A 15,654-nucleotide genomic window follows, 5' to 3' on the forward strand; every position below is an offset into this window, starting at 1 on the left:
AGACCTCCAAAATGAGCAAAGAAAGGAAAGACTGTCAATACGGTGAATGAAGCAACTTTAGTTGAAATCCTGAAACTATAGGAAGAAAACCATAGAATTACCACTGATGTTATAACTGCTGAAGTTGGGATCACACATGGTTTGACATTTTCAATTTTAAGTGTAAATCTTAGCATCAGCCAGCTAAATGAATGCAAAAAGCATTGCATGGAAATCCACTGACTCAAAGATCGAATCTTTCCATCAGACTTTTAAGAAAGATCAAAGCAAATGAAGACTATTCTATGGAATGAATCATAACTGATGATGAGTCTTGGATTTACCAGTATAATCCAGAGAGCAAGGTCCAATCCAAACAGTGGTTTCCAAGAGAATCTGCTGGGCCAGATTAAATTCAAGGTCAGGTCTGAAGTTTATGGAGATTGTTTTTTGGAATTCCAAAGGGATTTTCTTGAATAACACATTATAATTATAGGGTTTATTATGAATAAGCTGTAAGAAAATGGAAAACTCTACTTTAAAAAAAAAAAACAAAACAGATTTTGTGCAAGGAATTTATATCCATCACAAAATGTACCTGTTCATTTTCTGAGGCTAGTAAGAGCTGTCCTATAAGAATTGTGTTGGGAAATCTTTCCCTATCCATCCTCCAGCCCCATCATGTTTTATTTGTCCCCAAGCTCAAAGAATATTTAAAAGGAGCACAGTTTGAGATCATCAAGGATGTCTAAACTATTTTTTGAATGATGTAAATTAAAGAGTGCAGAATTCTTCAGGGGAGGGTTTACAAAGATGGGAACACTGCCTTCAAAAGCGTATAGACCTAAATGGAGAATATGTCAAGAAATAATATCTTCACATGTTTGTATTTTTGTTTCATAAAGGTTCTTATGATTTTGTAGCAATACTTTTTGAGTTACCCTCATATGTGTCTAATTGAAATTAGGTTTTCTTACATTTTAGTCATTTAAGCTTTGGTTATTTTATGTGTGAATACAACTATTGCCTGAGAACACTGAGTATTCCTGTCTTGGTCAACACGCAAAAACACAGAGGAAATGATGACTAACTAGGTTTGGTAAGTTTGCATACTACAGCTTCATCCCAACTTTATTGCTCCTTTCTGTCAAATATTCCATGGGGGGATTAAAAAAAAATGTGGAAGTACTTGTAGTCTTTTTTTTTTTTTTCCCCAATCTTCTTTTTTCTGGTAGATCAGCTACTCAAGTAATAATATCTCTAAAGGAATCACTATTCTAAATAAATTATTCTAAGAATTTATTTCTCTCAACATCAGTTTCTTCATTTTCCAACTCATAGTTTTTCATGACAACAAAATATTATATAAAGGTTTCTCCTAAAGCCTGTGTCAGACACTGATCTTCCTCCTGTGCCACAAGGGCATCTTGCAGTTTCAAAGGGATCTCAGAGGGTTTTGACTGATGAAGGTCTATGCTGTCATCTGGACCAGCCAAGACACTATGGCTGCTTTGAAGTCTATCCAAGCCTGAAGTAATAGTCACAGTCAGCACCAGGTAAAGCTCCAGGGCATTGTGGAGCTTGGTTTATTTCTGGGAGTCTAGTTTCTTTTCTATCTGGGTGCCTTTCTCACCAGGACACTTCACATTAAAAGCACAGCTGTTATCATTGTATCCCCATGTTGTAGCACACTTTCCTTCAGGGCTTCTCTCCCCTTGGAATAACGTTGTCTGCAGCTACCAGCAGATGCCATCCGGCAGCTGAGAGCTGCAGAATGTTTCAAAAATCCTGCCAACCATTTTTTCCCAACAACTGTGAGCTCTTCAACTCCAGATATTTTGCTTCTCATTGACATCACAGAGACTATGAGACAAAATTCCTGAATTGCACAATTCAGTTTCAGTGAAAAAGCTGGCAATGTAATTATACTTCCTTGCCACTTCTTTAACACCTGTTCTTAGAGTAAATGCATTATCAGCTGCGCTGATGCCAAATTCTGGCAGAAAACAGATTTGCATATGACCAGGTTTAATAGAAAAAAACAAAGCTCTCAACATTGACTCCAGTCTGATACAAGCCATCAATGAGTTCCTGTATCAAGCATTAGTCATGATTATTTAACAATGGTGAAGCGGAAAAAGATATAGTATTTGAATTGATCATTTCAGGCACACCAAAAATACAAAAATCATACATGTAGTCAGAGAGCAGGGGAAAGCCAGAATCCTATAACTGGCTCAGCTGCCTCTTTGAATGTACTTTGGAAAAGTCAATAGAGTATCATCAGTCACAGTGAATGTATCCCATATCATTCTTGCATTTCTCTCAGCCCATTACAAACTCTAAAGATCTGACATCAAGAATATGTCACTATCACAAGTTGCTCTTATGTGAATGACTTCATTGTCATTAGGATTCGGTATCAACTCAGGATAACCTTTAGGCATGTAAACTCTATGCATCACTTTTTCCTAAACAAGAAAAGGATAAAGCAATATGATTTTGAAATGTGAAACCAAAGGTTTGAAAAGAGTCTTTCTAATAAAAAAAAAAAAATTTTAACTATTTAACATTTGGTGGTTAACACTACTAACACTACATGATAGCAGATACAGTTTTGAATGTTTTAAAATCAAAGCCCCCAAAAATAATTTTATAAACACCTCTTAATATTTTTAATCTTAAAAGTTTCACATGCTCAGAGAACTGAAAATGGTAGTCATAAATATATGTGTGCATAATAATAAAGACAATCTCTTTGTCTCAAAAGACAAAAAGTAAAGCCTTAGGAAATTATTTCAAGCTAACATAATCAAATATACTCTTAAAAGCACTGTTTATTTGATGACATGTTTGCTATTAATTCGCAAAAAACTTTATTCTGGATTATTCCATTGTAAACCCAGGGGCTAGGAGAACTGAAGAGTTTACAGTAAAGAATCCTCAGTCCTTTTAAGTGAGCAACTTCTGGTCAGTCCTCTGGCACACAGGACAGTTGTCATGACTCAGATCTGTTCACAGTGGCAGTTCTGCCTTCCTTCACTTTCTAGCCCAAATACGAATTAACGACCTCATTGTCTCACAGAGTCCCAGAAACGTTGCTTGTGAATGTGGGCCTGTATCTCCAAAGTTAAAGTTTCTAAAATATTGTCCTTCACATCAGCATGAACTGGGTATTAATAAATCTGACTTCTAATCCTGGCTCTTTCAATAATTAGTTAGTTATATGGAGTTAGGCAAGTTGCTTGAAGTCTGTTTGCCTCAGCTTTCACCTCTGCGAAACAAAACTGTTAGATAATCACTAAAGTGTGTTCTAGCCATATATCCCTGGAGTTCAATGGATTTGGTCCTTTGTTTAACTTTTGCTATGTATCAGACAGCATAAAAATGATGCAATTATAAAGTTAAATTGACCCATAAAACAAATTCAAGAAATTTTGTAACAGGAATACCAACAGGACTTCATGTGTTGAATGTGGTTACCTTAAAGGGTGGAGAAAAAGCCCTGACCTATAAAGTTTGATTCCCATGATGTCAGTGAGCATCATGAAGTTAATAAAAACATCCAAACATTCTGAAAGCCTGACTTTTTATTATGCTACCTCAAAATTCCAAAGAGACCATGGCTATCAAGGAAGGGCTGGTCTAAAAGAGGTAATGTACTGGTCTACTCTCCTGGCTTTGATCATGAGCCACAGTCTCCTTAATTCTCTGCCATCTCAATTTGCATACTTAATTGCCATTTTAACTTGGTTGATCCACATCTGTGCTTACCAGTAATCAAACTGAGTGAGCCAAGCACTACTCAGTGTCTGTCACTTTTCAACTCACTCAAGGATTTGTATATAGAAACTTAAACTGTGGCATCTTACAGTAAATACTTTAGCATGAAATCTTTTAGTTCAAATTTTCACGGTAAGAAATAATGTTATTTTCCTACTTGTCAATTTTTTAGTTTGAAATTATGTATGTTAGGTTGGTGTGTATCTAAAATAAGGGATATTGTGTTTTATTCATAAGTTTTCAAAGAGTTCCTGCAATTTAAATCTGCTTGTATTCACTTGGTTATAAACAGGAGAGAACAGCTGGGTTCCATTTCATTCTAATCGCCTTTTAGAATTTGAATATGGTATAAAGTCACACTTTACCCTTCAGGCGATTTAATCCACATTCCTCTGAGCACTCTTTTCTAACACTATGATATTCTTTACACTTAGTGTTTTGTTTTGTTTAGGGCACATTCTGAATTCAATCTACTCTTTATTAATTGTGGTAAACATACAAATATACCTCTGAGCACATCTTATTCATGATAATAAATTGTTACTTAAACTTGCATTTGTGGATATAAAACACTGGAATAACATTATGCTCCAACTCAATAAAAATTCAGGCAGAAGAACTTAAATCTCTATGACAACTGAAATCTGGACCATAGAAAAGATAATGTTTTGAAATAACTCCAGAATTAGTTTTGAGTTCTAAAGCAATATATTTTGTTTTGAATAGAGCCAATATAGAAATAACCTACTTTATCTGCATCTAATTTAAATAAAAATCACTCCTTTGCTAGAACATAGACAGTATAAACTTGTTGTAGGGTTTGAATAAGGGAACCTTTGTAAGGCATTTATCACACATTTCTTGTTGTTGTTAAGTGCTGTCAATCAGTTCCAACTCATGTTGTTGTTGTGAAGTGCCGTCGAGTCGGTTCCTACCAATAGTGACCCTGTATAGGCTTTCCGAGGAGTAGTTGGTGAGCTTGCACTGTCGACTTTGCAGTTCAAATGGCTACTCATAGCGACCCTCTATAGGGTTTCGGAGCAGGGCCTGGCCGACCTTGCTGTTCAAATTGACCTTGAAATCCAGTGAAGAGAAAACTGACTCCTGGTGTGGCGCTATAGGATAAGAACTGGATTGTGAATCACAAGGTTTGCCGTTCAAACCCACCAGCTACTCCTTGGGAAACCTATACAGGGTCGCTATGAGTTGGAACCGACTCCACAGCGTTTAACAACAACACCAGGCACATAGTAAGTTCTTGAGAAAGAGTAGACACTGTTACCAGAAAAATGGTTGATCACCTACTGCTAACAGAGCCGATATTCAGATACAAGACTCAAGAGCACAGAGTAAAGCATTTATTTACCATGGATACCAAGGAGAACTGGGGAGTGGGAAATCTCCCAGATTTGTCTCCCCAAGGAAAAGAGGGGGCGGGTTTAATAGGGATTTGGGACATGAGGAGGATCCCCCAACCAGGGACTTCAGGAATACTGTGTTGTCTCTTTATTCAAGGTCCTGTAGATACCCTACCCAGCACTATTACTCTCACCAGGTGGTGGTTATCAGTGGCCATAAAATATGTATATTTGGTTTTCTTCTGTTCCTGCAATAGTCCTTTCTGAGATAGTCCTTGGGGTAAGGTTTGACACTAATTAAAGAAGAAATACTTTTAGAGAAAACTATTGTGTGGGAATGACCATTAGGAAGGTCAGTCGGCCTTTTTCTATATTTTTGCTTTGTCCAGGCTGAAAACGCTTTTAACACCTTAGGTTTCTCAGTACCCTTTACAACACCGTCATCATTATCATGGGTTGTTTATTTGACCTTTTCCAGTTACATATCTGTCTTTTCCTCTATTCCTAGTAGATGGCATGTTTTTAAAAATCATTATCTTTTTTTCATTTAACAAGAAAGAACACCTAGATTAAACATGAATTGGATAAAGTTGTGTAATAGATATTTTAAAAGAAAATAAAGTCACCTAGTTCAATTCAAGAAATAAAGGGAAATATAAAAGTTGGGTTGGAGACAAAAGGTGCAGTCAAAAGAGAACTGAACTAGAAGTGGGACTCATGGATTAATGTCCAGTTTTGCCTGTATAACTCTGAGGAAGCTCTCCTTTACTTCTCTGGAACTTGGGTTCCTTGCCTATAAAAAAAGATGGATTTCAAACCTTCATGGTGATTTATTAATTTTTAAATTGCTACTTTGTTTTCCACAAGTAGAAAAAATCTTTTTAATTATTCAATAAAATGAAAAATAAAATTAACTTTTCACTAAGCCATGTTGTTGTTGTTAAGTGCTTTAGAGTCGGTTCCAACACTCAATGACCCTGTATAGGATTCCTGAGTAACAGCTGGTGTGTTTGAACTTCTGACCATGAGTTAGCAGCCCAGCCCAGTCCTACAGCATCACACCAGTGCTCCTCACTAAGCCACAGGCAACCTCAAATTACTGACTCCATTTTTTTGTTTGTTTGATGAGCTTTTCAGACAGGATTGTGTGAATGTTTGCATGTATGTACATACACTTAAATTGTTCAGATTGGTTTGCACAAATGAACTTATATTTAAAGTCTGTTCACAATAAAGTTTCCAAAATAAATGATGTAATCTTAAATTACCAATATTAATGATATAAATACACATTACCATGTATTCCTTCACAAATTCCAAAGTAAATTCTGAATGTTTTGTTAAAATATGCATAGTCTAGAGCCCTGGTATGGTGCTATGGGCTAATGGGTCAGACTGCAAAGTTGTTTGAACTGCAAGGTTGGTGGTTCAAACTCACCAGCTGCTACTTGGAAACTCTATACAGGAATCGGCTCGATAGTACTTAATAACAACAATATGATCATTAAATAAGAATAAAATAACAATGGGAAAGTAAGTTGTACTACAAAACGGAGGCTAAAAATCAATATAGCATTTAGAAGAAGTAGGAGTTATATCAAAATATTTACTATGGAGAAATATTTTCCATAACACAGTAAGCTCAAATCTAAGTGGTACTTTTTTGTGGCACACTGAACAATATTGTTGTTGTTGTTGTTGTTGTTGTTAAGTGCTGATGAGTCTGTTCCAACTCCTAGCAACCCTGTGTAGGGTTTCCAAGATGCAGCTAGTAAGTTTGGACTCCTGATATTGCAGTTAGCAATCCAGTTCTTATCCTACAGAGCAGGAATATGACATTAAAAATAATAATAATAAGCAGAAATTGTCTCCTATGTCAACATACATTAATCCTCAATAACTGTAGCGAGCATATTAAAAAGTATTTTTGGAAAGGGGTTCAATTGGAAAACTATATCAATGTTTTCATTATGTTATGTTATGTTAAGTGCCGTTGAGTCGGTTCCGACCCATAGCGACCCTGTACAGGGTTTCCGAGAGTGTAAATCCTTACGGGAGTAGAGAGCCTCATCTTTCTTCCGCGGAGCAGCTGTTAGTTTCGAACCGCTGACCTTAAGGTTCGCAGCCTGATTCGTAACCACTACGCTACCATTAGATAGCTACTAACCCACGGTCACCAAGTCATTTTCAAATCACAGTGACCGTGTAAGACAGAGTACAACTGTCCCATAGGGTTTCCCAAGCTGTCAATCTTTTTTCTTTATTTTGAGATATTTTGTTTTATTTTAAATTTTTCTTTATTTTGTTACTGTTGCTGAGAATATGCAAAGCAAAATGTACACCAATTCAATGGTTTTCTCCATGTACAAGTCAGTGACTTGGATCACATTCTTTAAGCTGTACAACAGTTCTCAACCTCCTTTTCTAGTTGTTCTTCCCCGAATAACAAAAATTCACTGCTCCTAAAGTTCCTTTCAGATCTTTCAAGTTGCTGTTATCAGTTTGATCCCATACTGATAGCTTTTAAAAAGCATAATGCTCAAGGCATTTTTTTACTAGTTAAGCTAAACTCTTGTTTGGTTGTAAGCAAACTTCAGAGATGTTTTTGGTTTATAATTTAAAGATTACCACAGGGCAGCAGTTTTAGGGGTTCATCCAAACTTCATGACTCCAGGAAGATGGAGTCCATGAGAATTTGAAACTTTGTTCTGCATTTTCCCTCTTTTTATCAGGATTCTTCTATGTAATCTTTTATCAAAATATTCCGTAATGATTGTCAGACAACATCTAGTTCTTCTGGTCTCGTGACAAAGGAGGCAGTTGTTCATATAGGGCATGAGGCACACACTCCATCTCCTCCTGTTATTGACTCTTCTTTTTCCTCTATTCTTCCAGACAAATAGAAATTTCTATTTTCTAGAAATTTTTGTGCCTCGGATGATAACTTGAAAGCTTTTAAGACCCCAGACACTAGGAGACAGAACAGAAGTTATTAGGCCAGTGAAATGGTATGTCCCATGAAACCATGACCCTAAACTTCCAAACCAAGAAACCAAATCTCATGATGTTTTTAATTGTATATAAGCAAGTGTTGTAAATCTTTACAGATGTAGGTTGCCACATCTTTCTTCTTTTGTTCCTACAACTTGTGAGTTTGAACTGCTGACCGCTCACTTAGAAGACAAACACTTTAACCACTGCACCACCGGAGTTCCTTTTGATGTGATTAGTGGGATAAATTATTAGCATTTGACAAAAACTGAATAGCAAACAATTTTATAATGAGTTCCTCACCAAGGGCCTAAAAATCCCATTATATTTTTTAACTGATTGAGAGAGATTTCTGAGCATTTGATTTTTACATGTTCACAGCAAAATTTCACCTCTTGTTATTAAAAATAAGTCAACACCTTTCTTGCCTAGATGGAGAAGAAACAATATCTGTAAGAAAGTCCAAAAATTTCTTAAAGCCAAATTTAAGATGTGTTTTTGAAGATGTCTAGCTTTTACCAATAAAAAGCAAGTGAAAAAATTATAATTACAAGTTGATATTAAATTGATAGAGAAGAACATACTAAACAAAAGTAGCTAATAAGAAGATGCCAAATCTTTTTATATTGTACTGAGTGATGCTTCTTCCTAAACATTTGAATAGAATTTAATAAATGACGCAACAAATTAGTCATTTAAATAAGCAATGCTTTAAACCTATAACTTTATGATACTATTAACCCACTGTTGTCTTTTTCAACTCATACTGACCCTGTAGCACAGAGTACCATTGTCCCACTGGGCTTCCAAGGTTGTCAATCTTTTTTTGGGGGGGACGTATTTTTAAATTCATTTGTTGTTGTCGAGAATATACACAGCAAAGCATACACCAATCCAATCATTTCTATAAACAGAAACAATATCAGAAACTCATTCAGAAATATATTATTTCTCAGTATCACAATTTTCAAGAACTTAAAATTATTCTTTAAGTGATCCAACAACAACAATGGAGTCCTTTCTTATCAAGATTAGAATCTGAAAGAGATCTGCTTTTTATCTAGCAAATTCTTCCTATTTAATGTTTTTATTCCTTTTATTTTTGCTCTTGGGCCTTCTCTTGCAATTTTCTCATGTCAAATAAAAGATAATCTTCATAATTGCAGTAAAGGAGAAAAGATAATTCTGTGGAGGGAAATTATTCAAGACAGAAAGACTAAAATTACAAGTCTTAATTAGTTTTGTATTTCCATTGGGTAAAAGAATTACTGTTTGGGAGCTGAGAATATGTCTAGCTCCTCAGGGAATAATAATGTGCTTGACATGGGACAAGGAAAGAAACAAAGTAAATAATTGATTTACAGCTTGAATTGCTGTATAGATTACAAGAAAATAAGAAAGAGTAATAAGGACCATTTGCTAGCTAATGGTCATGAAATTGCACTCAGTCATAATTCTGTGAGTAAAACTCACTTGAAATGACGAATACGCTTAGACCTGGACATGCCATGGAGGTCTGTTGCTTCAAAACACACAAACTGGAGGTGATTTCTGGTCATCTCTTATTTCATGTACTTCATTCTAGAAGACAATTGAGTAGGACGGGATATTGAGTGTTGCCCATGGTGTGATCTGTAAAATAAAGAAAGGTTCTAATCCACCAGATAATGATGATTTAAACACAAGAAGAAGTTAGTGGGAAAAACAAACAAAATAGCTATTGCTATCAAGTTAATTCTGACTCACGGTGTGTCAGTGGAACTGTGTTCCTTAGCAGACTAACTCCTTAAAAGTTTGTGCCATCTAGGGAGACAGTGAACTAGTCATTATGATTACTAATCCTATCATTGGTCAACAGTTGGAGATCTTACCCTTTCTTATACTGCCTTTACCATCTCCCCAAGAACATTGTCTCTAATGGACTAAGAGAACATTACATTTAGCTGGAAGTTAACATTGCTTGTGTAAATTTATAACAATATCTTATAGATGACATTCTTATAAGGTCCTTTTTCTGGAAATTAGAATATATTGATATAACTGGACAGCATTTGCAATATGTAAGTCTCTATAAGGATGACTATCATTGAAAAGATTTCCACTTATTAAATTAATTGATGTTCTATAAGGTTACTCGGAGAACTGGTGTGGTGCTGTAGGATAAGTACTGGACTGCTAACCTCCCAGCTGTTCCTTAGAGAGCCTCAACAAGGTCATTATGAATCAAAACCCACTCCACAGCATTTAACAACAACAACATAGGGTTACTATGAGTCAGAGTTGACTTGACAAAAGTGGATTTAAACTGTCTGATAACGTCCAGATTTAAAATTCCTATACAGTTGAAGATAAAAGTATTCATTTTTGTTTGTTTTCTGTGTTGATATTTCTTTTTTTCTTTTTTTTCCCAAAATGGCTTTATTTCTTTATAAAGGTATCTAAGCTTAAGATACTGGTAGTGTAGTGGTTACGAATCAGGCTGCGAACCAGAAGGTCAGCAGTTGGAAACTACCAGCTGCTCCGTGGGAGAAAGATAAGGCTTTCTGCTCCTGTAAAGATTTACGACCTCGGAAACCCTGTTCATGGTCGCTATGGGTCGGAACCGACTTGACGGAACTTAACAACAACAAAAAGCCTAAGAAAAGTCTATATTTCTCTGTCAAATGTAAAATAGATTTAAAACTCAAACAAAAGTGCTTTTCAAAAGAGAGTCAAGATGAAAAAAAATCTAGACTGCATATTGAAATTGAAAATATGAAGGAGGCATGGGTTTTTTTTTTTCCAAGAACTTGAAGGAATAATCTAAAAATTATAAAAGTTTAGAACTGATTGAGAATTAGGAGAAAAATCATCCCATCCAACCAACTCATTAGCTTGAGTCTCAGAAAGGAACAATGGTAAGTCACACTATCAGTTCATTGCCAACATAGAAACTTGAATCTGGACCACTGGACTCCTGGTAGGTGGCTCATTACCACAAAATGAATGGATACATCGAAGTCAGATAGAAGAGTCTAGCATATAGTATACTTTATACATGGAGTCCTAGTGTGGTGTTGCAGGTTACCATATCTGTTTTAACTGCAAGGTTGACAGTTCAAGCTCACCAGCCACTCCTTGGACTCACTATGAGTTGGAACTGACTGGACAGTACTTCACATACTTTGTATAGGTGTTTGCTACTGTCAGAAGTTTTAGAAGAGGGATAGAATATAATTGTTGTTGCTTTGAAGTGCCATCCAGTTGGTTCCTACTCACCCTATTTGTGGTCCTGCACCATCTTCATAATTTTTATGATGCTTGAGTCTATTGTTGAAGCTACTTTGTCAATCCATCTCTTGAGTATCTACCTTTCTCACTGATCCTCTGCTTTACCAAGCATTATGTCTGGGGAGTGATCCCTTCTGATAACATGCTCAAAGTACATGAGATGAAATCTCACCATTCTCATGTCTAAGGAATATTCTGGCTGTACGTCTCCCGAGATAGATTTGTTCATTCTGCTAGCAGTATACTTAATATTCTTCACCAACACCATATTCAAAGACATCAATTTTTCTTAGGTATTCCTTATTCTTTTTCTAGCTTTTGCATGCATATGAGGTGATTGAAAATACAATGGCTCAGATCAGACCATCTTAGTTCAAAAAGTGACATTTTTGCTTTTTAGCACTTTAAAGAGGTCCTTTACAGATTTGTCCAGTGCAATAAGTCATTTGATTTCTTGACTGCTATTTCCATGGATATTGATTGTGGATCCAAGTAAAATGAAATCCTTAGCAACTTCAGTCTTTTCTCAATTTATCATGCTGTTGCTTATTGGTCCCCTTGTAAGGAATTTTGTTATCTTTAAGGTTCAATCCATACTGAAGGCTATAGTCTTTGATCTTCATCAATAAATGCTTCTTTGCTTTCAACAAGTAAGGTTGTGTCAACTGCATATTGCAAGTTGCTAATGAGTTTTCTGCCAATCTACATTGTTTTTTAAATAATCCATCTTCTCTGATTATTTGCTCACTGTACAGATTGAATAAGTATGTTGGAAAGATGCATCACTGACACACACCTTTCCTAATTGTAAACCATGCAGTATCCTCTAGGTCTCTGTGAACAACTGACTACCTCTTGGTCGATGTACAGGTTCCACATGAGCACAATTGAGGGTTCTAGGATTCCCATTCTTTGCACTCCATAATTTGTTATGATGCACACAGTTGAATGCCTTCACACAGTCTAGCAGCTTTCTTCCAAATTTCTTGGCATAGACAAGACAGTGTCTCCAGCGTTGCACCCATTTGTTAGAACATTTCAATGGATTTCCACCAATTCCAGAGGCCTTGTTTTTAGCCAACGCCTTGAATTTCTTCCTTCAGTAACTACTGGTTCTTGATGAACCTTTTGTGGTTCAGCTCAAATGCTGAAGCCCATCTGCCTCACTTCCAAAACCTTGCGTTTTCCCTAGTAAGTTAGTTACCTTGTCTGTGCCTTGCCTTTCTTGTTAGTAAAATGCTAGCTGTTTCATAGGATTGTTATGAGGATCAAACAATTATTTAAAAGTTTCTGGCAGATAGTCAGTATCTTGTAAGTGTTACTTAAATGTATACAATGAATAATTATCATAACCTTAGTAAATGTTGTTGTTGTTTAGTGTCTTTGAGTACGTTCTGACTCATAATTACCATGTATAGGGTTTACGAGGAGCAATAGGTGTATTAGTAGCCCAGTGCTCACCATACATACATATCTCAGAACTCCACACCAGAACTTCAACTTAGGTAAATGTTAACTTGATAATGTCTGTGTCTGAATATCCATCAATTTGTCACATCACTCTAATGTTGAACAGCTATATATTTTTTTAATTATATCCTTTTTCAAGATATAATTAAGCTTTAAAAATAAGAAAAATATTTACAGTTAAAGACAGATTTTAAGTGCATTAAATATGAGGAAAAGAAGTTACTAGTTCCACCTATGCAGCTATGTTAGAGATAATGTCCTGTCACTGATACATTTAGCTGTTCTAAGTTCCCTGAGGCTTCATAACCACATCTCATTTAACACAAACAATTAAGCTGTAGCAATTACAATGTTTCATGCTAAATTAGCAGTTGTGTTCCCAACTCATTCTGAAATATTGGGTACTTTGCTCAAGGTAAATAACACTCATTAAATAAAATAATATGTGTAGACATTTTTAAAGAGCTCTCATCGCATTGTGAGTTACAAGTTGGGCTACACTTGTAACTGTAAGATCAGCAGTTCAAATCTACCAGCCACTCAAGCGAAGAAAGATGAGGCTCTTTGCTCCCAGAAAGTCTGTAGAAAGTTTTCTTACAGTCATAGGAAACCCTATACCGATTGCTGTGAATTGGAACCAACTCAATGTCCTACAACCACCACCATAGAGTAATCAGTACTCTAAGCAAATTAAGTAATTATATATATGCTTTAAATAAATTAATGATATTTAAAAAAAGACAAAAAGGCATCTCCTGTGAAATAAAGTAATTTTGTTGTTTCACCAGTAGTAAGTAGTATGATTGTGGTGATTAAGTGCTGTCATGTTGATTCCATCTCCTAGCGATAGGTATAGGGTTTCCTAGGCTACATAGGATTTCTGAGGAGCAGCTGGTGGGTTTGAACTGCCGACTTTGAGGTTCAAACTGACCTGTAGGCCAGTGCTTATCCTATAGCACCACACAGGGTTCCAATAGAATGATAGGTAGTCATGTTAGTCTTTTGCTTATCTGCAACACCTAAATTGTCTATAGTTAAGTATGTATTATTTTAAAATAAGAAAAGTATCCTTCCACTCAAAACATACTTTTTCCATTACCACACACTCTTCTTACCAGATGCATATCTAGGAAGCAGTAAGAATGACTCTATTGTCCTGAAGTTTATATTCTACTGAGTGGAGGAGCTACAGATGATAAGTAAGGCATCAAATAGAAAGATGTAGCATTTCACATGGGGGACAATGCTGAAAAAAACAAAACCTAACCACCTGGCCTATTAATTCTATGAAATTTAGTGACAACATGGAGTTGCAACCCCTAATGAACTCTGAGATCACCATGTTGCACTATAATCGAACAATGAATATATCATACTGATTCCATTTCTTCACAGCCCTTTTCACTATGTTCCATGTTATCTAATTGCATACTACCCCCCACCCCCGCACTAGGGTATCAGCTCCATAACTTTACTTGTGACTGTATTCCCAGTACCTTTAGCAAGTACAAAAATAACATTTTTAAAAATCCCCTACCATCGTGTCAATTCAGATTCAAAGTGTGTGGAACTACTCCTTAGGGTTTCTTAGACTGTAAATCTTTATGGGAGCAGACAGCTTCATCTTTCTCTCTTGGACCAGCTGGTGAGTTTAAATCACGAAGCACTGTGATTAGCAGCCCAACTATTAACCCAGTGTGCCACCAGGCCTCTTTAGAAAGATCATAGACACTCACATATGCTTTTGAATTAGTGAGTGTGTGAATGAGTTAATGAATACAAAGGTATGATTTGACCTTGTCTCTCTCCCAAACCCACACCATTGTTGTCGAGTTAATTCCAGCTAACAAGAATAATTGCCATCACATAATTTGGTATGCATCCTAAGTAACAATTTTTCATTGAAAAGTGCAATTCTTTCACCAAATATGAGAACCCTATCTAATCTAATTTCATTTTCAAGGCATCAGCTTATCTTGCTGCATCATTGTCTGAATTTCCTTTCTTCAAATAAATCATACTTGTTAGTTACAATTAAGCCTTGTGGTCAGCCCTTCCCAGCTGCACATGATGAATAGCAGGCAGATAATTGCCAATCCAGGGACTAATTTGTTTTTCTTACAGTGTGGTTCATGGGACATGTTCTCTTTTCCCATCCCCTCTGAGGACTAATAAATTAAATCAATGTGCTTTCATAGAGGAAATTGTGCTACTATGAGTGTTTAGGGGGTGGAAAGAAAACATTGAGAAAAAAAAAAAAACCTTCAAAGTTCTATAGAAACTCAAAGTCCTTGGAGAAATGTTGTCCATGTTCAGTGACAATAAAAAACAAGAGAATACGCAATGGTCACTTATAAAAAAGAACAAGCCATAGTCACTTATAAAAAAGATAGATTTCAATAGACAGTTGGGCTTTCAGAAAAGTCAATTCAAAAAGGAAAAATACAATCAAGAGTATACTGTATAATACATTCAGCTTATCATGTACCTGGGAAGGACCCATAATATTGTGTTCTAAGGGCCTACCCCCTACATTCACATAGCATCTGTGAAAACTGCCCCATTGGTACAAATATAACCCCACCCTCTAGCCACGTCATGTTAGCTCAGGCAGTGTTAGAAAGCCCAGGTAGCAGAAAAACTGTGCAAAGCAGGGACACAAATGAGAAAAAGTTACAAAAGGGCTTTTATTTGGGGAGAAAAAAATGAAAATCTAAAAGTTTTTACCAACAGAGGAGAAATTAACTAACTTGAAATTATTTTCCTATAGCTTTGGGGTTCAATTTTCATATTCATTTTTAAA

General features: G+C 36.0%; 1 protein-coding gene across 1 annotated transcript; it reads right to left on the reverse strand.

Annotated features, from left to right (window-relative positions):
* Positions 1-1,256: 1,256 nt before the first annotated feature.
* LGSN (lengsin, lens protein with glutamine synthetase domain) lies at positions 1,257-15,451 on the reverse strand. The gene is given in 10 exon segments (XM_006878272.1): positions 1,257-1,666; positions 1,669-1,814; positions 1,816-2,021; positions 2,023-2,231; positions 2,234-2,450; positions 6,569-6,575; positions 6,668-6,677; positions 9,595-9,711; positions 9,714-9,743; positions 15,385-15,451. Coding segments are annotated over 10 exon segments (1,419 nt in total).
* Positions 15,452-15,654: the final 203 nt, after the last annotated feature.

This window comes from Chrysochloris asiatica, unplaced genomic scaffold (genome assembly GCF_000296735.1).
Source record: "Chrysochloris asiatica unplaced genomic scaffold, ChrAsi1.0 scaffold00019, whole genome shotgun sequence".
In the NCBI taxonomy this organism is placed as follows: domain Eukaryota; kingdom Metazoa; phylum Chordata; class Mammalia; order Afrosoricida; family Chrysochloridae; genus Chrysochloris; species Chrysochloris asiatica.